At 39.6% G+C, this 27,943-nt stretch overlaps 1 protein-coding gene across 2 annotated transcripts in view; it reads right to left on the bottom strand.

Moving 5' to 3' along the window:
- Positions 1 to 27,943, bottom strand: part of LOC111863639 (zwei Ig domain protein zig-8) — a 283,000-nt gene that overhangs the window by 28,239 nt on the left and 226,818 nt on the right. For both annotated transcript variants that reach the window (XM_023850135.2, XM_023850136.2), the window contains exons 4-5: positions 16,570 to 16,678; positions 10,676 to 10,966 (exon numbers count right to left, since the gene is read on the bottom strand). In XM_023850135.2, the coding sequence (XP_023705903.1) occupies positions 10,676 to 10,966; positions 16,570 to 16,678 (400 nt within the window). The remainder of the gene's footprint in view (positions 1 to 10,675; positions 10,967 to 16,569; positions 16,679 to 27,943) is intronic.

Raw genomic sequence — 27,943 nt, 5'->3', positions numbered from 1 at the left:
CCCAACAAGCAAATACCTAGCAGCACAAAATCACTACCAGAGTGGAACAAACAATACAGAAACGATATGTAGCAGACAGAGGGTTTAAATGCAATTTGTAATATTGGCTATAAATAAATTAATAGCTATTTAAATTATAATTTCATTTTTAAACTGAATTCTAATTTGTATTCATTGAGTATCAAGTTTAATGTCTAGTTTTAACTATATTGTATTTGAACATTTTAGAATTAAGATATAATTTCAGTATATAATAATCCTACAGAAATATTATGAATCCATATTGATTAAATACGTAGTTCAGAAGCTACGAGTAAATTGTATTCGTGTACGCCTGAAGATGATCCAAAAATAGGGTCGAAACATGTAGCGATAACACCAACAACAAATAAAATCAAATGTTGAGACAGTAGTGTCTATTTTGTTTCTTTCTGATTATTTGTTGTGTGACTGCCCCAAATTATATCTTTTCATAAATAACACACAAAAGGATGCGTACCTTAAAGGTTCACTGTACAAGTTATTAGCAGCTGTTAGATAACCCACTGGCTGATGTAATATCTACTATTATGAAACCCGAAAATTCATCACAGTTTTAACATAATTCCATAATTTAAACCTACTTTACAAGTCAAAATATAAAACATTTAGTGATTATTCCTCATCGTGATTAATGTGTTGCTTGGACTCATTACGATGTCAAAACAGTATGCAAGCGGCAGAGTAATCGATGGACTGCCACGAATTCTGCATAAACTAATTAACTGGCTAATGTTGGTCATACATATGACAGTTTCTCACAAGGGCTCTCTGTGTTATCAATTAGAGTTAAGAAATCTGTAGGAGCAACTGATAAATAATGCTAGAATATGAATTGAATTTGTCAGCAGGCGAATTGTCATATTATTTCCTTCGTTATGATGTCTTGTAATCTGGTAGGTGATTACCAATGTCATGAAAAAGTACAGGGGCCACATCTGAAGGTGCATAAACCTGCGATGGAGATTGTACACTCAAATGTAGATCGATTATTATCGCTCTTTCGTATTCGAGTGGTCTCGTTGACCGGCTGTTCTATCTGAGGTTATTAGTGAATTTCGCAGTCCCACCAAGCAACTGTGGGAATAGTGCTTAAAATTAGGCCACGACTAATGCTTCCAAATTCTTTCACGGATTTCTCTGTTCACTACCTGTCCTATCATTTCACCACATACAGCCAGAGCTACTGACAGCATCGTTAATCAGAAAATCAATCAATAAATAAATAACATGAAGATATCGTGTCCTTCCGAAACTTTGGCAACTGCATGTCAGAATTCACGGTGCCATAACCCAGAAGATCACATTAATATGTCCAAAGAGACAGTCACTCTGCAGAGGGTATATTTATATGAACAGATCCGGCATTGTAACGTTAAGGCCGCTTGTTTCGGTTTAAATTGTATTTTGCCATTGAGTTCCATGTGCCCATTATTAACTTTGTTCGGTGACAAATAAAAGAAGAACGCTTCTTCCTTTGCTCTCAACAACTACGGTCCTCTTCCATTTGCTACTTTTAGCCAGTTATACAGTCCTTTTCTTGCTTTGATACTTATTTCTTAACTTTCCTTTTTCAAGAGTTTACTAAAGGTACTTCGAATTGTTATAATTTCTTAAATAAATTTCTACAAGAGTGTACTTTGTTTATAATAGCCCTTAATATTCTGGGGAATTTCTTTCTTAGATTTTCTTCGCATGAATCACGTTTATTGATTTGCAATTCTCTTGTACTTAACAATTCTCTCATATTTACTGCTCCATTCTGGTGTAGGTTTTAAAAGAACGACATGTAATCCAGATTTTATTTCTTTGCTTCGGTTCCTTTCAATGTCACATTCTTTCAGATATTATTCTGTGTGAAATTCGGTGCTGAGTATGGCTGTGCCCCTTTGTATGCTGCAGCTTTCTTGTGCTGGGCATACGGAGAGGGGCTGAGCTCTTGCGAATGTGGTAATAATCCTTTGGATTCGTTAACTAAATATATGAAAGGCATATTTTAGAAGATGGAAGTTCATTTCCTGGTCCATGTACTCCCTGATTTTTATGAAATAATGAACTTTGTTTCCGTGTGCACAACAGCCGGACAGTTTAGAATATAATGAGCCAGCTGAATCCAATATATATTCCCACGTTTTTATTTTAGCGCCCATCCTAATATTAAACCTATCCAAATTTGAGAGTCCTAAGTGCGTGTTTCTTCTTCTTATTTTCTGATTACAACTATTTATATTCATTTCTCACTTCTCCCTTCCGTGCTGCATGTCTCACCTCTCTCCTCTTCTTTGATATTGTCACGTATGTGGGGTTTGCGTGACTAATAATAAAAGATCACGGATTGGAAGATTGCATTTATTGCCCCCTTTAAATTTAATCTCAATTAAAACAGATCACAATCATTGAGTGTCTACGTCTCTCTCCGTTTCTTACTGGACTGTGAGTGCCCTTTCTTCCACTGTAACTAATCTGGTCTACACTCCCGCTTTTATAGCCAAGCTCATATCCATGGAAAATATTTGTTGCTTGGCTGTTGTCATGGAAACATGCTTACCGAAGCGTTAGCTAGCAATGGGCTTTCGCTGTGGCTCCACTATTCTGGCTTTCAGGCGTCATGTCACAATATGAACATTATGATACTCTTCAAAACTAAAATTTATTAAGGCTCTCGTAGTAAAAAGAAGCTGACAGGCTACAATAAGAATATATTATTTATATTTCAGTTCTCTCTTTTATACGTATATTATCATAAAAGGTCAACTTATTTCGGTTTTGCTCGCATCTTCTCGGTGGTGTTTCGGCAAAGACGAAAGGAGATGAAGGAAGCACGTAACACGAATTCCAGACACAGAATATTAGTATGGTAATTGACAATGTTGAGAGCTGAAGGTACTTCTATGTCTACATGAGATGACGTTGCGTCCTTTGAACAGTAGAGCAGGAAGTGTTACTCTTCAATAGCATGTGACAAAGGGAGAACTTCATGAAATATTTGACACCATTTGCACTCGGTCTCCATAAATCATACACGTTCTGCAGCTAATGCCATACCAGTGACACGAAAAGCATTCCCTTTAAAATCTCCTCGTTTGGAAGACAAGTACGAAAGTCTTCTCTTTAGCAGAATGTGGCATTTCATATTGATAGGTCCTATTGCGTAACTCAGTCACGTGCAGTTAAATCGTTGTTCCATTTCCACCTCGGGCATTATGGGTGGCGGAGTATCAGGGGCAACTTCCCCGGAAGGAGCGGAGGAGAGAATGAGAAATGTGGGTCGCGGGAAATTGAAGCAGAGAAACTTTAGAAATAAAATGATTCCACGCCAAGTTGGAACAAGGAAACCACTATTCCATGAAGGTTGCTTAATGTTAACTTTTCCCGAACACATCACAAACTCGTTTTCAGGTCGACAGCGGAATTTGTATGTACGCATTATGCTCCTTACAATAAGGATATATATATATATACATGTTAATATTATGATAGCTATTTTTCTTTCGTAATTATTAGACAAAAGCAGAATTTTTAAGGCGATTTTAAAATGGATTCCCTTTCGAAATTAGGGAGCAACTGCATATACATTTCTATCGCTATAAAAGAAATCCCATTTTTGCCCAGAGGGCAGAGGGAGGCCGGAGGGAGGCAGCCCATACTTCCGACAATAGAATGAAGGACCGAGAATTGAAGCAGCACATCTCTTGGGAGGAGATTTCTCTCTTAACGAAGCGGTGAACTAGGCCTTGAAACCATCAGTTGCGATAGCGGCAGGCAGACCACCAGGGAGGCTGCGAAAATTAAGGATTTGGGATCTTATGGGAACAGGTTCACCAATGACAAAATAGCTCAGTCAGTATAGTGACGGGCTGCAGGCTGGAAGGCTCCGGATCCGTTCCTGGAAGTGGCAAGGTTTTCACTTTCTCACAGACCCCACACAGGCCCTGGGGTTGACCCCGCCTCCTATCCATTGGACATCGGGGAGGTTTTCTCAGAGTTAGAGGGGTTGGGACGTGAAGATGACCACTCACCGCTCACCTTTATCCAGTATCGAGCTTAAGACTGATGGAGCTATACCCCATTCATCCATTCTTCGTGACATAATGTTTAGTTGATTAAACACAGAGATTGCATCACCATTTGTCTTATGACCTCGCGCCACGATAATGAAAGACCCAAGGGGGACGCCAGGAATCTCTGAATATGCTTCGACAGGGATCGTTCGAGGAGAAATATTTAAGAGGAAGCCTACGAGAACTCATACACATGATTCCGTTTTTTCATATTCAACGTACTAGCCGTGAGTGACGACAAGAGCCTAACAGATGAGGGCTTTGTAAGGGACATGACGTACATTGTGATCACCGCCAGCAGAGCAGTCGTAATCATCACCAGGTTTTCCATTACTGCAGAACTGTTAAGAGTGAGCCAAAGCGGCCATAGTTTCTGCATACATCATCAGAGGAGCCCAAATCATCATGACGGAGGCTCAGGTTGAACTGCATTCGTGAAAGATGAAGTTACAAAATCGAGTTCTCGTAGCAAAGCCACAGATTCTTTCACCTTGAGGCTGATCTTTCATTGTGTTTCAAGTACGGCAGTAGATCTGGAGCAACAGTGTTGCGTCTGAATCAGTAACATGTGTCGATATGGCGTCAAAAATGAGACCACGATCATTCCTCCTAATATTCGACAACGATGTAGTGACACAGGTCTATTGTGTGAAAGTGGTGACTGAGAGACTTGTTGTCATCCGGAGGCGAACAAACAAGTGACACCAAGTTTCAAGACTAACATAAAAAGGACTGTATATAGGATGTTGTTTCGAGCTGGTGACAAGGTAACTGCAAAGGCCATAAATATCAGAATGTGAGACCGGTTGTTGGCTAATGGCACCACCACGTCACCACGTACCTCTGTGAAATTACTTCGTGGGTTGTACCAGTCGCGATTCGGAATAACACACTCCTAGAACATCGAAAGTTTCATAGTCATAGACCTCGTTGACAGGTTACCGGCTGTGTCATGATAAAGTCTCTCGTCGGAATTTTGTAGCCTCAGATTCCCACACACCGAGCCGGTACGTCTATGCTGCTATCTTTTGCTTAGGGGAGTGGATTTGGTCACGCCTTGGGGCCCTGTAATGGAATATCTTTCTCGCTTCTACGTAGCACACTACACCCCACGTTCACGGACGTATCAAATTCGAGCGAGACCATCAACTCTAGGAAACATTTGTCAGTTATGTCAGAGAGGAACGTCAAATTCAATCCCAGTGTCTGTTCTAAGAACACCCGCTTCGAGACGAAGAATTTTCCCTTGAGGCCATCTGCAGTACATATGCCCGATCAGCTGCTTCTCTGTCAGTTCTTCGGTGGCGTCTTGAGTGGCAATCGTCACTAATGCCTCATTGTCAATGACCATGATTAATGACTTACTTCTATGCGGTTATTAGTGTTTAGGCTATCGTCCCTCCTGTTACGAGACACGTCGAAAATGACAGGAGGCCCGGGAGCGAAGACTCCAAAGTCTTTCTGTTGTCACCCAGCCGGGTCCCGATCGACTTTCCTTCACGTAGTTTCTCTAGGGGCATCACTGTTACCAGTCATTCCTACAATGGCTAACACCCTCACATTGCCAACATATTGTGACATGTTGAGCCATGGATCACCCCTACCTCCCCAGCGGTGCGTGGCGGTAACGTAACGTTCGCGTTACTACGGTAATAGGCGAGTTCCCGCCCCGCCACTCCCCTCCGCGGTGACGTCACGCGGTGACGTCAGGCGGTGACGCGGAACTGCTTCCTACTGTGATGTGGCGCGTAACAGGCACCACGGCGGATATATAAGGAACTGCACAGCAGCTAGGAGTCAGTTCTAATGTGGCTACCAGCGAGTTCTACTGTAGCAGTCGGCGACTTCAGTTGTACAGCCGCCGAGTTATAACGTGGCCATCGCCGAAGATAGTTCCGAGCAAGCTTACGAGAGCGTGTTATCAACAGTTCTCCAGTCAGCGGACTATAGTTGGAGTATAGCAGCCGTCGCGGTAAGAAGATCCGGACGTGTGTGCGATTGTGTAATTGGGAGCGTGTGAGACAGTGATACATAGCTCCCCTACTGTAAACGTGTAGACCACTGAAGACAGAGTGAACTGATTTGCGCATAGGGTTATAAATCGTGAAACCCCGCAACAGTGTCGACAGATTAATGCGATTAGGGTTATAAAGTGTGAAACCCCGCAACTGTAAGATAAGTAATTGTAGCCGTTATTTGTAGATTGTTAAATAAACCCAATTAACCATCTCCACGGCGTCTTCAGTAACGAAACACGTTACAATATTGTTCGTTCACTTCTTCCGCGCTCGGGTTCTAGCTGTCATGATCCCACGGCGGCTTCGTTGCCAAGAACTTCAAGCTCCTAGGCAGCCTCCAGCTTAAAGCACTGCTGATGGAATCGACGAGTGCCATTTTGCCTCTCCCACACCCTACTCGATCTTCGTCTTCCTTTCTGTCGCTTATCCTTTGCATCTCACTTTCGAAACCGTCACAACGGCCATGGAAAATCTTCCTGGCGCTAATTTGGGCCCTCGCATTTCCTCGACCATCCTTCTTCATGGCTATCAACCTGCCTTGGTCTCTTTCTGGGCGTTCAGTCTCTCCATAACCCAATTTAAGCAGAGTTGCCACGTAGGATCCAGATCTGCTCCCGACAGTAACAATCCAAAATCCTCAGTCCACAAACCAGTAATAGAATAATACCTTTACTAACACCAGTGTTATGTAACAATGAAGAACCAACAGATTATTGGCTGTATTTGAATTTGACACTGGTTACTCTTACCTGCTGCTGTTTATATAATCTATAACCACAATCGTTCGGCAGTCCGTTAGATCGTTCTTGCTTGGATCCTCTGTGCTGTCTGTTTTCACAGAACTCGTTGCTAGGTTGCACGTTCAGATAACGATGGATGCTTCTTCTATATAACATGCTCGCGGACAGTGGAGGCAGCGAAGTCTCCAAGCATTCGTCGACTGTACTGGGCGTGCCCGTTACCACGGATACGTATACCAACGTGACGTTACGTAATAATTAACGTCTCCTTGACTCTGCCGTGATTCCATGATTCCGAACTTTCCGCATTTCACATTCGTTACGTCATAATATTTTTTCATTTGGCTTTCATTTCCTTTAGAACTCAAGTAATCCCCTGCTCTTAGTTTTGCGTGTTACTTTTCTGACAATTACACATCTGGGTCTGATAAAATATCTAGGCCCATTATTTTTGTTTTCTTTGTTCCATCTAATTCATATCCTCTGCTATTCTCCGCCTCGTGCTCAATTGGTCCTTCCTTCTTTCCTCTTTCAATCGAATTTTTTCTTTTAATTTGCCTGCTTTTCCGCCACCTATTATTTCCACTTTTTTGTGTCTTATTTTCCTCCTTCTTTCTATTTACTCCTTCCTTTTCCAATTTTGTGTTCCATTTTGAAAAGAAATATATTTGAAAGACATGCGTACCTTAATGTGTAATAACAAATGGATTTTTCAAGCTATTTCAGATGTAGTAACAACCTTAGTATGAATTGAACTCCTTGTAGGCATTTAGATTCATTTGATTGTACTAATTTTGTTTCGCGGCGATTGGATCTAGCGTATGCTATTTGAAATCCACATGCTATTTTAATTTCTGTTACAGTCCATTGCATTTGCATGCCTCTGGGACAATTATTTACAAAACCTGACTGTTCCATATTTCCCCCAAACGCGCCAATACGCATACAGAATAAACACCATTACTAGATACTTCCGCTGATGTGTGAAATTAGAAATGATTCTGTGATGCAACTTTCATCTAAAATGAGGTATAGTTGCCCTGTCTCTGCTACCATATTCCCTTTTATTTATAAAAGTCGATATCATTGCGTGCACGATATAATTACACATATCACGTAATCGCTGCTCTAATGAGACACAATTAGGGAACTGTGTGCAAATTATACGTATTTATTAAAGGTAATTCTTAATGAATGGATCTTCGTCAGTGCTACCCTACATATACTTCACATTTTGCGGATTCAAAATGTAAAGCAAAAATTATAGTTTTGTATATAATTTGCACATAGTGCATCAAAGTAACACATACTTTTTAGGTTATATACTTGTCTTTTTCGTGGCGATTCATCACTGTGTTACTGAATGGACTGCGTAAAAATGAACTGCCGGTGCGCACATAAATACACGATCGATGAATCGAATTTTCGGATAGTACCTCTAAAACATGAATCATACGAGAATTTTGCTATACGCTTATATAATATCTTCGCTTCTTACTCACAAATGGCCCAGGCTACATGGTGATCTCCAATCACAGCACCCAGAGTCACTAAATAGCTCTTGTCACTTCAAATTTGGAATGTCAAAGAGTTAGTTCTAAAGGGTTCTCTCGATGATGTATAGCACTAAGAATTATATGGTTTTTGGATTTTTCATCGTCCGATATTCTAAATATTACAAAACACGACGTTTCGGAAACTGGATCTGTTTCTGTCCTCAGGTGAGGGGCGAAGACACCTAATCAGTTGGAGCCCTTGGAAATCACTGGACAGCCGGTCAGATTTCCACAAATATTTATTCACTTGAAACCAAGTTAATTTGGCGGGGTATAATAATTCTTATTGCTTCATTTCTTGTTATATCCCGCCGAATTAGCTCGGTCTCAGGTGATTAAAAAGCTGTGTGAATCTGAGAGGGGCTGTCCAGTGATCGAGATTAGCTCTTTCTAAGGGACTCAACTGAAAAGGTGTCTTCCGCCTTCACCTGAGGACGGGAAAAATCCAGTTTCCGAAACGTCGTGTCTTCTAATCTCCAGAATACCCGACAATACAGAAGACCAAAAACTCAGCAATTCGAAAGATTTGTGTCCGAACTTCAGAAGGAAAACCAAATATACTAAAATATTATTTTTTATTGGTTTCCCCAGGAAAAAATCTGGTGCTTAATGCTACAAACCGGAAGGTCGCGAGTTCGCATTTCAATGAGATATTTGGATTTTTTCAATTTACCTAATCCTTCAAGCCGCACTATAAACCTGGGGTCGACTCAACCTCTAACAGAAATGAGTACCAGGAATATCCTTGGAATATTCTTGGGGGTAAAGGGCCGCCGGTGAGTAGGGCTGACAACCTTGCCGCCATCTATGAGCCGATTGTCTAGAAAATGTGGGAACCTTAACATCTCACAACCATATGGGCCTCCAAGGACGGTTACAGAGATACCTGTACTTTTTATTATTATCAGCATGGTTATCACGAACATCTCTGGTATTAGGCAATGTGTTCTTCTCCCGTTTAATGGAATTTTTTCAGTGGCTGTCGTGAAATTATCTTCCTTCTAGACCTATATAGGGTAAACGCCTTACAGTAGCTTCCTTACACGTCCTTCTCTGATTCAAAATTCGCATTTTTGTTTTGCTATTAGCTATACAATATACGCTCTTCAAAGGAAATCTTTTATCAGCCAGAAGTGAAGGCAAAACTTTGAAATTTTTAGTATCCATTCTTTCAGAAGAAAGGAGGAAATTTTCGGTAAAGTAATGGAAAACGACTTTTACGAGACCTGGCTGTTTGTCGCTGTTCTAACCATCTGAGAACTTGCCCGTATTCCACATGAACTTTTCCTGTCATACAATTAGGTCAAGCTGAAGGAGTTAGAGGAAACAGATAATTGCTAGCAGGCTCTTCAATTGCTGTCTCATCCTGTGGTCGCGAAAACCGCCTCCAGTTCTTCTAATGAAGTTCCTGTCGTACAATGAAAATTTTAATCTGGTTTTGTCGTCTGACTTGTTCCCTTCACGACTGTGACATTTCGTTCTGCGTCCTCTTAATTAGGGAACCCGACCCGTTGAAACAGAAGTAATGTTCTTTTATTTAAGGCTCCTACTGTAAAGTTACATACTGAAAACCTTTGGCTGAAGTTACTGCACAGAATTCTATAAAATGCAATCAAACCAGCTCTTGATTTCCTTCTTTGAGTTTTCTTTAAATATACGTCACATACATAAAGAAAATTCACGTTATTTGTCACTCAAATTCCTAGCTACGAAAACAGTTTCTTGGTGGAAATATGCTCGTACGCGTATATTGACATTGTCAGAAACAGGCGTATTTCAGTGGCTAAATACAGATTTTTCTTTCTTTTTCCTCGTCACTACAGCCCCAGTGGGCCTAGGCCTACCTCCATGAACTCCGTCCACTTCGGTTTTTCTAGATCTTACACATTCGGTAGGACTCCTTGGGCGAGTGATCAGCTCGTCGCAAGGCCTCTACCTGTAGACAAACACAGAAAAACTCACACAAACATCCGTGCCTTGAGTGGGATTCGAACCCACGATCCCGGATTCCGAGCGAGCAAAGACAGTGCATGCCTTAGACCGCTCAGCTACCGTGACCGGCAAATACAGATTTACTTCCTTGAAATATAGATGCTTGGGCGTTAATTTAACTACTCACCTCCATCCGGTGACGAAATTAAGAATGTATGGAGACATACACCCACTCTCCCATAAGTCTTCATAGCATGGCACTCAATTAAGCACTTTCACCACAGTTCCGTTCAGAGAGATTCTACTGAACCTATAAATTGATCTCTTACCGTTTAATATGTGGACGTACGTGCTGGCGGGCTGGGCGTTGCTGGGTACACAGGAGTAGTTACCCGAATGTTCGGGTGAAGCGCTGTTTATGAGCAAGGTGCTGGTTTGGGAGGGGAGGTCCTTGGTCACGTTCACCCCACGGTCCCCGTCGTAGTTGATCATGCGGTTGTTGTGATACCAGAACACGTATACGGGAGGTTCTGTGCTGGACACCAGAGTGCACACCAGACGCAGCGTGCTACCCAGCTTCAGGTATTTTTCTGCCGGCCCGGAAATCTCCGCTCTGGCCTCTGCAACAATCAAAGCTTCGTTGTTTGTCCCTGTGTTTATTTAGCCACACTTGGAAACTCACTGTTTGCTGTAAACTTGGTGACTACATGCACGAAAATATGGTGTTTGGGAGATGTAGCTTATATGGGGCTTTCTGGTTTATTATACGGCGCAATCAAATACTCAGACGAGCCAATCACAGTGGCCGCGCTCGCTCAATTGCTCGAACGCTTGGATCGAGAGTTCGAATCCCACTCGGAGAATGGGTGTTTACAAATTTATTTTGTGTTCGTACTGTCCTGTGAACAGGTAGCGGCCTTGCGATGGGCTGATCCCCCACCTAAGGAGTCCTACCATCTGTGTAAAAATGATTACAAAACTAAAAAAGAAGCCAAGGCCCAACAAAGGGCTGTAGAGCCATTGATGATGAGTACTCAGACGACACAGAGTGCAATTGTAGGAATTCTGGGAAATAATGAATTGAGAAGGATGTAGAAGGAAGTGGTAGCGGTATAATCGAGATACTATTACCTGGTGTGACAGGAAAACCATGAGAAACCTCAGTCAGAATATCCTCTGCGTCTCGACATATTTTAGAATAGAGAATCTCCCCGAATACAATCCTAGAGTGTTACCGCTACAGCAACTTGTTGGGGAGAAAGAATGACTGAGAAATATATGCGTGTAAAACTTCAGAAGGCGTGAAGTTAAAGGTAAATATCCCTGTAACAGGCCACGGAGATTCATAAGGTTGAGAGATGTCGAGACTCTCACATTTCCTAGACAATCGGCTCATAGAGGGCGGTGATGTTTCAGTCTTTTGCGCCCGCCGCCCTTTAGACCCAGGAAGACTCCTGGTGTTCATTTCTCTTAGAGACTGAGTCAGCCCAGGGACATAGTGCGGCTGGAAGGACCAAGACAATTGAAAATTCCAGTGACTACATCAGGAAATGAACCCACGACCTTCCGGTTTGTAGCAAAGTGCTCAACCAACTACAGTACAGAGTGCTTCTCCTTCAGGAGTCGTAGACTCATGAATAACTAGCTCAATGGAACTGACTCCTGCTCTTGACGCTAATATTCTCTCAGACGGAGAAGTAATCTTCCGCCTTTATATAACGCAATTATTCTCAACCTGTACATAAGAGCCCGTCACTAAAACATATTTTGAGACAAATGAGTCCAGTCCATATTGTTACAGAGCCCCGTTTCTTAAAATCCATTGTGAAATAGACTTCCTCCAATATAGGGCTGTAAGTTGCCCAGATGGTTTAAAGTTTCCAAGTAAAATTTTACTTGTCATTTTCCTCACGTGCTCTGTATGTTTCATCCATCTGACGTTCATGTATTTAATTACGGTAATACACTTAAGATTACATATTGCAAATTTTTCTGAGTATATGCTTTTTTTCACATCCTTGCTCTTTAATTTCCGGGGTAGTCTTGAGGGCGTAAAATTTTTCGTGCTTATAGGCTGCTGGTGTGCTACGATTTCACATTATTTTACGAAAGAAACTTCCATGATGTATTTCGATCCAATGCAGTCATCATCATTATCATCATCATCATCATCATCATCATCATCTAGATACTGTCACGTGTCCGGGATTCCGTGACTAATAATAACGGGTTCTGGGTTGGAAAATTGTGTTTATTGGCACTTATTTACAATTACAACTGATTACTACTGCTCACAATCAATGACTGTCTTAAGATTTTCTCCGTACCTTCGTGGACTAAGAGTGCCTTTTCTTCTTATGTGACTGACTTTTTTTCTGATTTATGAATTGGTCACTTCTTCAGTTCCCTTTGTCCGTTAGATCACATTCCACAGCTGAACACTCAACTGAACTATTGAACTGTGAACTGCCTTCTGAATTCTCTTACGACTAAATGCCGGATCACGGCTCACGTGCGAGCGAACCGAATATAAGTCAACATGTCTTACAGTTCCTCTATTATTCTGTTGTACCCGTTACCGCGGGAACTTGCTTACCGAAATTTTGTTCAACAATTGACTATTCCACATCTATTCGTTGCAACGGGAACTTGCTTACGGAACCGTTGCTCAGCAATGGTAATATTCGTCACAATACTCTTATGTAATTATTGTACTATATTGAATTTCCTGTTAGGAGCTCCAAATAGTAGTCAAAACTAGATAAAATATACTGTTGGTGTGCTACGTTGTCACTGAATTTAGTCTTCTTTCTAGATTTCAAATATTTTCCTCAGAGATTGTCTCTCAAACACTCCTAATCCAGACTATCCCCTTAAAGGTGTCGAAAATACTCTTCAGTCATGTGTTATGTTGAAATATAGTCGTCTACTTCAATACTTTTAGATCTTACTTATGTATTACGAGTACCAATCGAAACTTCGTGAACTCCTGAATGGTGTTACCCGGTATGTACAGTGATTTTTCAAAGTTCCTAAACCCACAAATTCATCCCATCTGGAACATCGGACTCTTGTTCCTCCTCTGGTTATTACCCGGGATACCAACCCTAATGCGAGTTAGGAGTTTTCTATAAATTTATACCATCTGCTGTTCATTCTAGATTACACTGTCGTTTACAAACTTCTTCACTAGGCTTAGGAAGAAAATTTATCTTGCAGCCGAGACCACATCTTCTCGCCCTAAGATTTTATAGCAATTACCTAGAAAATAGTTATGTGCGTAGTATTAAGCATTTTGTCAAACAGTAGGTTCTCAAGCTCGTTTCCTTCAGTAGAAACGTGTCATTTAGCTAATAAAATATTCTAAAGGGTTCTGACGATAGTGGATGACACACAGAATTATTGGGGTTTCGCACTTTTCCAATCGTCCGGAATTTTAGGGAATAGAGGACACGACGTTTCGGAAACTGTATCTGTTTCCGTCTTCAGGTGAGAAAGGAAGACACCTACTCAGCTGGGCCCCTTAGAAAGAACTAAGAGACAGTCCACTGATTTAGACTAGCTCTTTCTAAGGGGCCCAACTAAGTAGGTATCTTCCTTTCTCACCTGAAGACGGAAACAGATCCAGTTTCCGAAACTTCGTGTCCTATATTACGTAAAATTCCGGACAATGGATAAAGTCCAAAACTCCAGTAAATCTGTGTAATAAAATATCGTTGTATTTCTGAGTTCCCTTGTTATTCTTTCCCCTTGAATCTTTCTTTCTGTTTTTGTTTCAAGTTAGGGCTTATTCAGTTCCTCGTCATCACTTTCAACAACATTTCCCACTCTCATCAAAATTAGTGCGAAACGATTACATGGCCTGCTTATTATTAAACAAATATCTCTGTCGATTCACGATTATTACAGAGTTTTCAATTTTTCGTAGTTTTGATCAGCCTTCTGCAAATACTACACTGGTAGGTAATTTATAATGGACAACAATCATTCCTCTTTCTGCCTTTCCACCTCATCAGTTAGTTTCATATTCTCACCAAGTAACCGTCGACAAATGGATATTAAAATAATTAAGAATTGGTTTGGAATTTTCCAGGATGAGACATCTAAGTGAGATACACCATCTTCCTCTGATGTTTTTAAAAATTCGCTATTCATGCGAATAATTTAAGTCCCAATTGATGCTGTCTAATATTTGCAGTTGACGGTACTTCTATGGTAATGATAATACTGTTTCTTTCTGAAAGAAGTTAAAAGAAATGTGGTGTATATGAAAACTTGCGTTCCTTAGAGTTTCTGCTTTTTTGGCTTGTCTTCCCGCAGTATATCACCGCTCCATTTCCGCTTTGTTCCGCAAAGTGTTGACGTCTTCGGTGAGCAGTACAGAACTGAGGCCAGCTCACATAATAGGAGAAAGAAAATCGTTCCCTTTCTTTCTTCCAAGCCCCCGTACGTCTTCATAGAACTTTGTCTAGGTGCAGGATCGATCATGGTTTTACTTGTTATTTTCTGAGACAGATATTTGCTGCGGTATCCCTGGCTTTTCAGCTTAGGAAACTTCGCCTTTAATGTAGCGATGAGCATTAGAATATCTACTTACAGAATTAGGCCTCGTGTGTTTGGCGGAAGGATCACTTGAGGGGAGGAAACATTTTTCTAAAAGAGTTTGCTTATTTAGAATGCAGCATCAAGTCGAAATTCTGCATAAAGTTAGAAGAGAAAGTTCTATATTTTCCTTTACTACTTTCTGGTCAGAAATTCTGCGATCAGGAAATTTCTAAGTTAAAAAATCGTAGAGACAACACGATAAGGCTAGCAATTTTTTTTGTCTACACGTGTCAAAATATGTGCAAAAATAAGCTGGCATTTCTTATTTACTTTAAAATTTTCGGTAATCTAAGCGAAGTATTTACGATTTCCTTACCTTCATTTCCTTACTGTTGGACACCAATGTGCCGGGCTCGATCGAGTGTTGTCTGCATCAGTTATTAAAAGAAATGGCGCTACTATACATTCTTTGCACAACGCAAAAGACAAACTCGTGCTAGGTATGTCATGCCAATTCCGTTCTTATGTCTCTCCTTCGTTTCATCTTCAAAATTACAAGATGAATTTAGACTATATTCTTTGTGGGTTTGTACAAAACTTTACGGATAATAGCCATGTCCATTGCCCGTCTTCACTAGTAGTCTCCTGGCAACGGATCTCAAAACAGAAACTAGCACTTCAAATCACCAGGAGGCATTCTTGCCGTTTCTTGTTCAATCGCCCTGGAACGTCGGAACTCAACCAAAGACTCTCTTGGACCACTCGCTAATCTACACTACAAGAGGTCTTCGTTATATAGGTTCTACACGGAGAACACAAGAAACACAGGCATCTGGTATGGATTGGATTGATCTAGCTCAGGATAGGGACCGGTGGAGGGCTCTTGTGAACAGCATAATGAACCTTAGTGTTCCATAAAATGCTTGGAAATTCTTGAGTAGCCGCAGAATTTGCGGATCCTCCAGAAGGGCTCATTTCCATGGGTTAGTAAATAAGTAAGGCCGCGCCATTGCTCAAGCGATTAGTCACTGGATTCCCACCGCGGGCGCCCGGGTTCGATCCCGGGTCTTGTCAAATGGGATTTGTAGTGGAGAATGTGGCGCTGGGGCGGGTTTTCCCCGAGTACTTCGGTTTCCTATGTCAATCTTCATTTCACCAAATTCTCCATCATCATAATCACTCGGGGCAGGCTACAAGAGGCCAATCAGTGGCCGCCGTGCCGAGTGGACCCAACTGGACTCCACCCCCCACTAAGAGAATAAAAAAAGTAAGTATTATTGAGGACTGAATTCAATTGGATTGAATTATTATTATTCTTTCTAATTATTTATACTTTGCATTTCCCAATTCTAAATAAGAAAGTTAGATTTGTGTTAATGACGGTATTATTATTATTGTTTTATTTTTTCTTTGTTTTTTGTTTCTTTGTAATAATGTGTGTTTTCCTCCAGTGCTTGTCTGTAATTTGTCTTTGACTTTATGTAGTCTGTGTTCATAATGTAATTACTTGTATCTACGCTGTGCTGTGTCTGCTGTTGGCCTTGTAGCTGTTGACTTGGCACATAAATAATAAGTAACTGAAGCATTATTATTATTGTTATTATTATTGTTATTATTATCTTCACCATCTTTGCCTCTTTTGGAGTGTTAGAAGATGTTCGGAGGTATGCATACTCACCAACCACCTTAAGTTCGATGAAAATGCTGGTAGGTGGATGCGACGATACCTGGCACTCGTAGAGGCCGGCGTCCCTCTGCTGAACGAACTTGATCTGTAACGTCCAGTCCTGCAACACAATCATTTGCCATCCCGTTGTAAAAGCGGAGAAGTTCCGAAAGTCATTGGATAAATACAGATATCTGATTTCAGGATCTGAGGATGTCATTCATGTTAACCACATTTCCTCCCTTAAGGAAGGGAAGTATGCGTATGATTTCACTGCGCTGTCTCTGCATGCGTGGGTCCACCCCTCGCACCACTCGCACCCCTTTTTCGATATTTAAACGCTTACGCGATATTTATACTAAATCTGGTGTAAATTTTATGCATTTGAAGGCGACAACAATATCATATTTTTTAATTACCTACAGTCATTAACAACAATATGGCAGATGTGAGAACGTGTGAGATGAAAGCAAAAGTAACGACGCATAACTCAGAAGCTTCAAATGGCTTGTGCCAATAGATATTTAAAAATGTGTAACTTTCATTAGGAGCTTATTCTTTGAATTATGTTACATCGATGTGATGTCTACTAAAGTTTTCTTACGCTTCACGTTTAATGGCGATGAATATCAACGATAAATATCTATACGTATTCTGTTCGATGAAGTGTTTCTATAGGAAATATTACACGACTGGCGACGGTGGGAAATATTAAGGGTTAATCCGACAAATTTAACATAGACATAACGTGTTTTAAAAATAAGATATTCATAAATATAAAATGAAGTAACATTATCAGCATTAATAATTTGCAGGAATAAAACACATTTAATAGAATATTAGACTCTATGATTTCTGCTTTGATATGATATGTTATGTAGTACGAATTCGTTCATTGTCTACTGAATGACAATCTTTTGCTTAATTGTAAATATTTCACTGTGTTTATTGTTATACGAAGCTGTTATTTCACTACCTTTGAGTAAAAGGATGCTGTATTTATTTTGTATGAAAGTTTCAGAATCACGATCCACGAAGTAAACCAGCTTGTAACAAAAGTGGAAACGAATCCAATTTAAGACAAAAGCCTGTGATGTATTAGTAAGATGCAAAGGTTTTGCAGAGGCGACGAAGCATTCCCAAAAGTTCAAGATGGCGCTGTAGTTATATTTTCCACCAATAATTGCTGGCGGATTAAGAGATTCTAGAAAGTGCGACTTGAGAACCTACTGCTATGAATGTATACAGATTTCGTTAGTATGGACGGGCGTATTCAGCTTCCAGACATCTTTTGTCAAGAGACAATGTTTTCGAAAATGACTGTAGACAATTATGCAAGAAAGTTATTTGAATATGAAGGGATGAAAGATATGAGAGAGAAAGGATTGAAACAACAGTGGGAGAAATTATCTAAACGCAATTTTAAGAATAAGAACGGGCCTACTTTCGAAAGTTATTGTCAAGTAATCAATAAAACCTAGTCCTTGTCGAATTATTTATGAAGGCATGAGGAAGAGATTCTATAGAGTTTAGTTTCATAAGAGTAAACATTGAAGTTAATGAAAACAATCTCGGTTATAGTAAAATAAATGCGTAAAATATAATGATCATCCAAAGACAAATTTACTAAATTAAGATCCACATTAAATGATAAAATCTGAATTAAAGCTATTGTAATTAATTAAATATTCTCTTTTACTATTAATATCTATTTTAATATATTTGAATCATTTGAACATATAAATACAAACCAAGCGACCTTTTGGTCCCTACTTAAATTAAATGAGCTTGCATAAATTACGTCGAAATTTCTCTCCTTATCACCACAGTTTAGGTAATTGGCTCTATTCACCAACTCAGAATTAAATTTCAGAAATATTCTGTGCCTGCTCATACGTTCCGTCATGTAGTAAAATTCAACTAACGCCATAAGTGTTCTGGCACCTGCTTTCCTCCATTGAAGCTACTCGATCTCCCAGTCTCTAGCTGTATGCAGCAGTATTTATCTCCTCAGGGAAACATAACGGCCCGAAAATTTGTGGCAGAATAGCTTCTGTCGAGTTTTCCCTCAGTACCTGCAAGAAAATTGTGGGATATGGCCATAAAGCAGTCCGCAAAACCCTTCGTTCATATCACTTGAAGTTCACGATTTCTTGCAAGACGAACGGATAAGTGACGGATAAGTGTACCGGTAACTCTGTATATCTGTTTTGCGGAGTTACTGTAGAGGAGCATGGCTATCTAGGAAAGTTTTCTTCAGTTTCCATACAGATTACAAGATACCATCCCAATCAGGCCAGGGCCGCTTTCTTTCAAATCCTTTCCAATTCATCTATCACCCCATCATTCGATGCTATCTGTAAAACCTGCGACACTGACGGCGTCGTAATGAAACCCACTAAAACAAACCCTACAAAACCATCCCGATGACCAGCATCATGTATGTATGTATGTATGTATGTATGTATGTATGTATGAATAAATGTATAAAGGGTGGGCCTTCTCGGCCATTGCACCGCGACCTACAGTGGTCTAATCTGCTTATCCTTTTCATCATCCCCTCAGCAATCCTGCGCTTCATTCGAAGCGCAGGATTTTATAAGTGGGGGCGTCGAAATAGTCACTTGGTTCCATAAAGTATTGGCCCCAGTGGACATCATGTAACCATACAGCTGAAGAAGCAGTGTTATGTAATGAAACATTTTGATATTATCGATTTATACCGCAGGCTTCTCAAGAAGGACTCAGCTCCAAAGAGATAGTTGCTTAGATTATTTTATTTCGCTTGTTTCATTATGTTTTTCCTTTTCGGTTAATAAATTATATATCCAGTTAAGAACTTCGTTTTCTTAAATTATCCGTCATCTGTCATTTAGTTTCTACTAACCATTTATCGAAAAATATTTTACAATGTTAGAATGGCATTCTGTAAGGTATGTTTTGTTATATTTCTTAAGTACAAGGCATTTTTATGAATACTTTTGGCTTTAATCACTTGGAACATTCAATGATATTTATGCTCGCCTTTTGTGATAGAGGCATGCTGTGGGAAAGGGCTGTTTCTACGGTCGATGGATCTTATGGAGAGCTAATCGTGCTCAATGGCGTCGGGGAAGGGGGAGGAGGCGTCTTTAATATCCGGTTGCAAATATTTCAACCTCGTGACCTGTTTCTTCTACCATCTGGCACATGGAGGAAATGCAGCCGTACTGACTACATTCGAGTATAACCTACGAACAACCAAACTCACATAAATATGACATTCTTGACATGTGTTCATGTAGAGGATTGAGATGGGTAAGGATTTGATGTATCTTTCGTAATGGGATACGATAAGTTCAACGTAAACATAAGAAGGTTATAGAATTCCGTGTGGTGGCTATCTAGGTTGTGAAACTTGTAATATGTAGGCTGTTACCGACGTTTCGGAGAAACATGCTATATCAATCTAATGTCAAATTAAAAATGTTCCGAAGAAAAACAATCAGCAAAACGTCTAGTTCTAGGAGAAAGGCTTTGAAATGAGTTTCAAGGTTACAGTAGAACAGGGCACCTCTTTACAGAACTATAAGGCTTATTTTGGACTTTATCCATAGCCTGGTATATATAAGATAAAAAACCACAACGTTTCGGAGACTGGATCTGTCTCCGTCCTCAGGTGGATGTGGCAGGATAGACCTACTCAGTCCAAAATAAACCTTATAGTTCTGTACAGCATACACCATCGTCAGAAACCTTTCAAGTCTATTAGGGTACTTCTTATTTAAATATAGGTTTTGAAATATTCTCTTTTATGGGATACAACGTAGTGCGGTCCGTTGAAAATGACTCTAAATTTCGCCTCCACCTTCCGTCTACGATTTGAATGTGACACACAACAACCTAGCAGATAAAGTTATTTTATATTAAATAAGATGTAAAATATTATGATGATGGTGTAGTAGTACAAGTACGAGCACTGTGTTTCTAGATATATCTGTCGTCCTGCTTCCATCTAAAACACCGTCCTCTTTAAACGTATTTCAAAACACAATGTCTCGGAGACTGGATTATGTCTCCGTCTTCAGTTTGGTTAAAGTTGGAAAGAAGTAATGGACNTTTAACATAAGGGACACCCTCCCGAAGTTTGGCACATTCCTCCTGGGACACCCTGTATATATATATATGTGTGTGTGTGTGTGTGTTTCTGCACACATTTGGAACGTAACTCGCCAAAGATTCATTAGAGCGAAAAGCGATCAGAACAGCGATTTTGAACGTAAAGAATTGCAAACTGAATATTAAATAAAAAGTTCCCAGCAAGTCAAAGTGTTTCCTAGATAATGAACAAGAGGGATGTTATGCGCTCTTCTCCGAACTTGGATCTTCTACAATGAAACATGACCACATGAATCCAGACAAATATTGTGAGACAGACTATAAAAGATGGCGTTGGTGTGAAGTTGTAATGAGGTTATATTAGATTTCACTTTTAAATCATTTCGAGGAAACTAAACTAATGGCCTGTATAACTGCAAGAGCAAAGAACTGGCTGAACTTGAAATATTTAACCAGCTCCTGGTTACTCTACAGGAGCAAAACATTGACTGTGCTAGCTAGCAATGCAGAAAGAAATGCAGCTGAATCGCCAAAAATTAACCAATCCAGAGGCTGTTAAACATTCCAGTCAGGTTGCCAAGGTGAGGCAGATGCAAGCGCCGAACTGACAGGAGGAACGGCTGTAGACAGCGGCACCCATGAATTCAAAACTCTTATGTCTAGCAAAAGGCCTGACCGTCAGAGCTTGTGTACTGTCAAGGAAAACAGATACATATCCAGTGCTGCTAGATAGAGATGGATAAGCGCTGCTTGCCATATTAGTTGAACATTGCTAAGTAGGAACAGTTTAAAGTAGTGAGGAAGATAGAAAATAAGAATGAAGTTACTTCCAGTAGGAATGTGGAATTGATGAAGGCCAAGAATAAGGGACAATAATAAATCATTTGAACTATATAAGAATAATGAGAATTAATCTTTAACGTGGAGCACAGGCGAAATTATAAATATGTAATTAAATGTAGTTTAAGTGAGCATCCTGTCTCGAAATTACATATCTTCACTCCCAACCCCACTAGTCTCTAAGAGAAGTGAGACAAAGATAAAGAAGTACTGCAAGGTTGAAAGTATATGAAGATAACACTAATGAGCATAGTTTCTGTACGACTTGGTGTCAGCCTGCAGAAGGAGAGCCGTGCTATGATCGTAGTGGTAGAATTTAAATTGCGAATTTCTACGTCTTGGAAGTAGCCGCGTTATAATAACTGGGGACTCAGTCCACGTTACCACAACAGAGGCTACCGAAAATTCTTAGTCTTGATAATAGAAAAGAAAAGCTTCCTCCTGAGTAAGTTTATAGATATACAAATATATATTTAATTAAAGTAAATTATCATAATGCCAAAGTCCTTTATTTTCCATCATAATATGTAATTCCACAAGAAAAATCTGTTTCAGTAATGTTGGCAAAAAATCGTAATTGAGAAAGATTCAGAAAGAGAAGAAGACCTTAATTCGGTTTAGAATTAGTTGAAATCATCTTTATTCTATTGTTTTAGTCTCGTGCTCTATTACAGTGCGACTGCAGTCTTGTCCTCTAATCGACTTCTAGCTAGCTGACGATTCGATACATCGATACTCCCATAATACGTCCAAACACTCAAATGATCGTCCTGGTCAATCGACGAACGCCAATTCGATCAGGCATTGCTGAAGTTTAAAAGTTCAGTCATGTCTTCAGCCATTTTGGAAGTGCGGTGCTACAATCTTATCATTATTCACTGTTTTTAACAAAATTGTTAAATTTTAATTAATAAAATTAGTGAAAATATGCGGCCTAAAGTGAAGAGCAAAAATATTAAAAATTGGTATGTTATCCAACGAAATACTAATCAATAATATAGCATCGAACCAATGAACGTCTATTAATGGGAGATGAATATGTGAAGCATTTAATTTTTTCAGTATAATAACAAAGAAAATCACTTGACATTCATTGTTTATTCGTCAAATAAAAACATGTAAGTTTGAAGCCTCATCAGTGTGAGTAGGAAAAGTAACAACTAATATTTGTTTATTATAACCAATTAACTAAACAACTCCTTGGAGCTATTTCCTTCTTGAGAAGTCATCATTCCTTCAGCTACTCGAGAAAATCCAAAAATTTCATGGAACTTAAAGCCAATTATCTTATTCGATAGAGTCCGCCAACTGTCCCTATCATGAGCCTGATGAATCTAATCCATATCATCCCTTATAATTTCTCTAATATTCAGCTTAATATTATCCTCTCACTTATGTCTAGCTCTTCCTAGTAGTCCATTTCTTTCTGGCTTTCCCACCAGAACTATATTTCTCTTTTCCCTGTGTGCTACATGACCTGCCCAACATATCCTTCTTGATTTCGTTATTCTATTTATGCCTGGAGAAAAGTAGAGGTCATGAAGCTCCTCTGTATGCAGTTTTCTCCTGCATACTGTTATTTCATTTCTCTCTGTTCCAGATATTCTCTTCAGTTTCATGTTCCCGGAAAGGAACGAATTTGTCATGAATGTTATGTGTGTTAGTGTAACATGTATAACACCTTCAGCCGAATGCGCTTGTGAATTGCAATTTTACAAATTTTGTTTTCCTTTAGAAATAATCCTGCTTGGAAAAGCTTACTAATGGTGAAGAGTAAATTTTGTCACGTTGCTCATTGTGTAATTTTCCTTGTTTCTGTATATTCAGCTCTACGTTGTCCTCAGGACGGCTTTGTGTCTTTCCAGTGTTAATTCCCTTGCAGAATTCAGTTGTTCATGCTAACAGACTCTATTCTTTGTTTTTCCGTTAGGACAAGGCAACCGTTCGTTGCCTGCACACTCTGGACTCATACTCGTACAAAACACGCAACTAATTAGAACGTCACTAAATATTTAGGAGTCCCGCCTGGGAACAGAGAAGCAGCATCTATACACACTGTTTTCTAATTTACTCTGGTTCTTGTCCGACTTCCCAACAGCCCTCACCACCCTGCCCCACTTCCCCCATCTCCCTTCGTTGTGTCCAAGTCAGTAAACTGTGCTAATTGCTTCAATGCCTACTCCATCCTTCCAGACGGAAAGGAGACTCGCTGGGACTCGTCACTGCATGATTAACAAACCTACCTTTCTCTATTAGGAAATGGTATCTACAGACTCGAATGCACACTACATAGGAGATTAAGCTACTCATACCAACATCGTTGTCTTGAAGCGTATAAGGAGAACGGAATATGATTCTGTGAATATACAGAACTCGCCAAAATAAGACAAATATTGGTTTACTCTATAATGTTTTATCTGCTATGCATATAAAAGAGCAAATGAAAGGATGTGCCATGAGTGTATCATGAACTAAGCTATTTCATATTCTGTATGTTTGCCTTATTTTGTAAGATCTAAGGAGGACAAAATATGCAGGACTTGAAATTCAAGTAATAACTGGAATATTCAGAATTAAACCTGACAGACAATCTGATCACAGCGGTGTGGGTTGTGCATTGAGCATGAAAGATCTCATTTAGGAATAAATCCAGTATGTGATAAAGGTATTTCTGAAGTGTTGTAGTGTACAATTTACCAAGAGATTACCTCTCTTTTGGGCCATCTGTATATAGAATTTTGGTCGGAGAAGCAATAGTAATCCGGTCACGGTAGCCGAGCGGTCTAAGGCGTGCACTGTCTTCGCTCGCTTGGAAATCGGGATCGTGGGTTCGAACCCCACTCAGGGCATGGATACTTAGTTTGTGTGTGTGAGTTTTTCTGTGTTTGTGTACAGGTAGAGGCCTTGCGACGAGCTGATCACCCGCCCAAGGAGCCCTACCGAATGTGTAAGATCTAGAAAACCCGAAGTGAACGGAGTAGTTCATGGAGATAGGCCTAGGCCCACTGGGGCTGTAGTGCCAAGGAAAAAAAAGCGCTAGTAAGATGTGAATCTCTCAGTAGGTTCAGCGGCGTTTTCTCTGAACACAGCGACACATCTCATGGTTTCCTAGGAGCAGTAAACTTCTTGGCCAAGTGACAGTGGGTATCAACATTCTGACATGGCGTCAGTGTTAAATAGTGAATTAATGTGTTGTCACTTATAAGTGGTTTGTGTGACGAATAGGAACGGATTCTGGACTGGATGATTGAATTTTTTGGGACTACTATTACAATTAGAACCAACTACGAGAGCTCAAAACAATGACAGTCTAAGATTCGCTCCATCCTCAGTGGACTACGAGTGTCTTCTGTTCAGCTGTGACGAATGCCGAACGAATGTTCACTGCTCACCCACTGAACTCCCTTATGAATGCTGAATGTTTTAACTCTCCTGAACTGAACTAATTTCCAGGCGAAAGAAATCCAAGTCAGCCTATCTTACTCTGCCTCTGTTATTCTGTTTTTCTATGTTTAACTATTGCCGCGGGAATGTGCGTACCGAACGGTTGCCCAGCAATTAAATATTTAGTGTCTATTCATTGCAGCGGGAACATGCTTGACGAGCCGTTGGTAAGCAATGGACTTTCCTCCTGGCTCCAGTATTCCGGCTTTCAGGCATTATATCACAATATAAAAACGTTTACTTTAAGTGTTGACCTATAACCTCTAAGAGATACTCGCTCCAATCACTCTTTTTCTCACTGAGCTGCTAAGTATTGGGTCGGTTCGAATAAAATGCTTCATAGCTGACCCGTTTTAAAGAGGAGCCCTTTTCGAATTTCGACCGCAATACGGACTGACATCTCTCTTTCGGCTTCCTTGAGTGCCATCTGACGCATTCCTTACGATTCATGAAAAGGGACAGGGCAGTATCATACATAAACCTCCTCTTATCATTCGACAGTATCTGGGGCTTACCTAAATATTTTTTTTTTTAAATTCTCATAGTGGGGAGAGGGGTGGAGTCAACCTGGGTCCACTCGACACATGGGCCACTGATTGGCCTATTGTAGCTGCCCCGGGTGATCATGATGATGGAGAATTTGATAGAATGAAGACTGGCAGGGGAAACCGAAGTACTCGGAGAAATCCTGCCCTAGCGCCACTTTGTCCAACAGAAATCTCACATGACCAGACCCTGGCTCGAACCCGGGCCGCCGGGGTGGGAAGCCAGCAACTGACCGCTTAAACTATGACTCGGCCTGAAGCGTACCTACCTAACAGCATTGCGCAAGCTACATCCTGANTTTCTTCATAGTCACCGCCGTGAAAGCCTCAAATCTTACATCCTGAAATGTTGTTACTTCCTTGCCAGGTCAAGAAATTTTCCTTTATTGCAGAAATAGAATTTTAATTTCAGTATTCACAGATGCCCACAACTGAACAGCATTGTCAGTTTGTTCCGACCCACCTATATTTTACGCTTGTTAGATTATTTTAATATTTTATATTTATTAATGTTCGCGTTTCTCTTGTAGTTTTCTTCCCTTAATTTCTTCCACCAAAATTATGCATAGAATGTTCATCCTTCCAATTCATGCTACATATCACGCTCATTCATATGCATTGTTTTTATTGCCCTAGTGATAAATGTTAAATATCCAGATTATGAAGATTAGTGTTATGTAGACCTACATGTCTCCACCCCTACATCATGCTTTGTATGTCCAAATATATTTCTCGGTACATGTACTTAATTCTTAGCAGTTTACACAACGTTTAACAGGTCATGAAAGGGAAATAATTCCTAAGTTATCTGAAACAAAAGGAAAAACAATGATAAAATAGCTACAGATGGACGTACAACGATAGAATAACAGGAAGAATCACGAATGAATTTGTCCTCAACAGATTTATCCACCGTGAATTTAACTCTAACCGAGGGGAAAATGAATTCCTGTCCGCAGATAATTAGGGCCCTGATTTGAATATAAATTCCTGGAAGTATTTGCGATTGAACTTGTGTTGTGATGCCGTACCTCTGTGCGGTCACGTTAAGCCGACGAAGTTCGTGATGCATGGCAAAATAGTGTGTTCTGTTAGACAGTGGTGCCTGTTGCAGTTAGTACTCACACTAACATGAGCCTTTATTGTTTTAAAATATATCAATTGAATTCGAAAATAGATGGGACATTATTCAGAAAGACAGAATCACTAAAATCACACTTACATACTTGTTCCAAGCGAGAAAGACACGTAAGATTTTGTAGTAGTAGTTGGAATTTGAATTAAGTGAAAAAATTTAGTAATATAATATTAACTTATGCACCTCGGAATGTGCCTCAAAATTAGGGAATTTTTACAAGAATAAGATGTGTAATTAAGTGTAGCAGTCTATGGACTTTTTAGCAATGTAAGATAACCTAATTCCGAATTATAAATTTAAAAGTAATTTAAAATTTAGGAAATAATCAGAGTATGAACTGTATTATGAGGTAGACCTAGAATACATAAATATTTGGGAAATTTTAAGATGACAACACATTTCACGATAATATTTAAGGTGAATTAGTATAAATAGCGGAGCACTCTCACTTTGGATAATATGCTTCGTATTCAGGGTAATGAAGACAATGAGATCATTTTCACTGCATCTCATGTAAAACCTTCCTGCTTGTGTGTATTTATATTTATTAACATTCTGTTCATTTTCTGTTTGTATGAAAATGTCATTTAATCAGTGACAGCCTAGGAGCTGCACTTAGCTAATTCATATTGAATAGATAGCACAGATAATTTCCTTAACACTCAGAGCTCTATATCTGAGAAAATTAATGATATATGTTTTTACTTTTATTAAAATATGTCTATCTAAATATTCCCTAATTTGCCACTCACAGATATCGGCTGCCAGTATGAATGAAAGAATATTAATTTAATATTCTAGACAATAGAACTACATCTGGTCCAGCCACTTAAATAAAAAATATGAGTTATTTCCTTTCCTCTAATACTTGTATGAAAGTTGACATAAAATTTTGGGATTCTTGAAGGATTTCACACTCCCATGACAAAAAGAATATATATCATCGCAGTCCTTGCATAATGTAGAACCATATGTGAAATAACACTGATCTGCAGTGAATATTAACCCCCTTCCAGATTAGCGAATATATGTTTATTGTGTTTACTTAATAACATAATCTTTTCCACTGAAAAGTATTAACATCTCTCTGTCTCTCTGAGAACAACAAAAATACTAATAATATTTCTGAATTATAAACGTCGTCATTGCTATTATGCGTCTTTAAACATTGGTTAGAGCTGTCGTTTAGTAAACTTGAGAGATTATATATTGTGATAAATATTTATTTATCCGTCAGCAAAAGTATTGTTTTATAAATGAAGAAACAAATGTGGACCATGTAGTTTATTTATATTGAAGGTGGGTTAGGATATCTCCACTG

Source organism: Cryptotermes secundus, unplaced genomic scaffold, assembly GCF_002891405.2.
Source record: "Cryptotermes secundus unplaced genomic scaffold, Csec_1.0 scaffold99, whole genome shotgun sequence".
In the NCBI taxonomy this organism is placed as follows: Eukaryota; Metazoa; Arthropoda; class Insecta; order Blattodea; family Kalotermitidae; genus Cryptotermes; species Cryptotermes secundus.
Note: the sequence above shows the minus strand (reverse complement) of the source record. Positions and strands in the feature narration are given on the sequence as shown.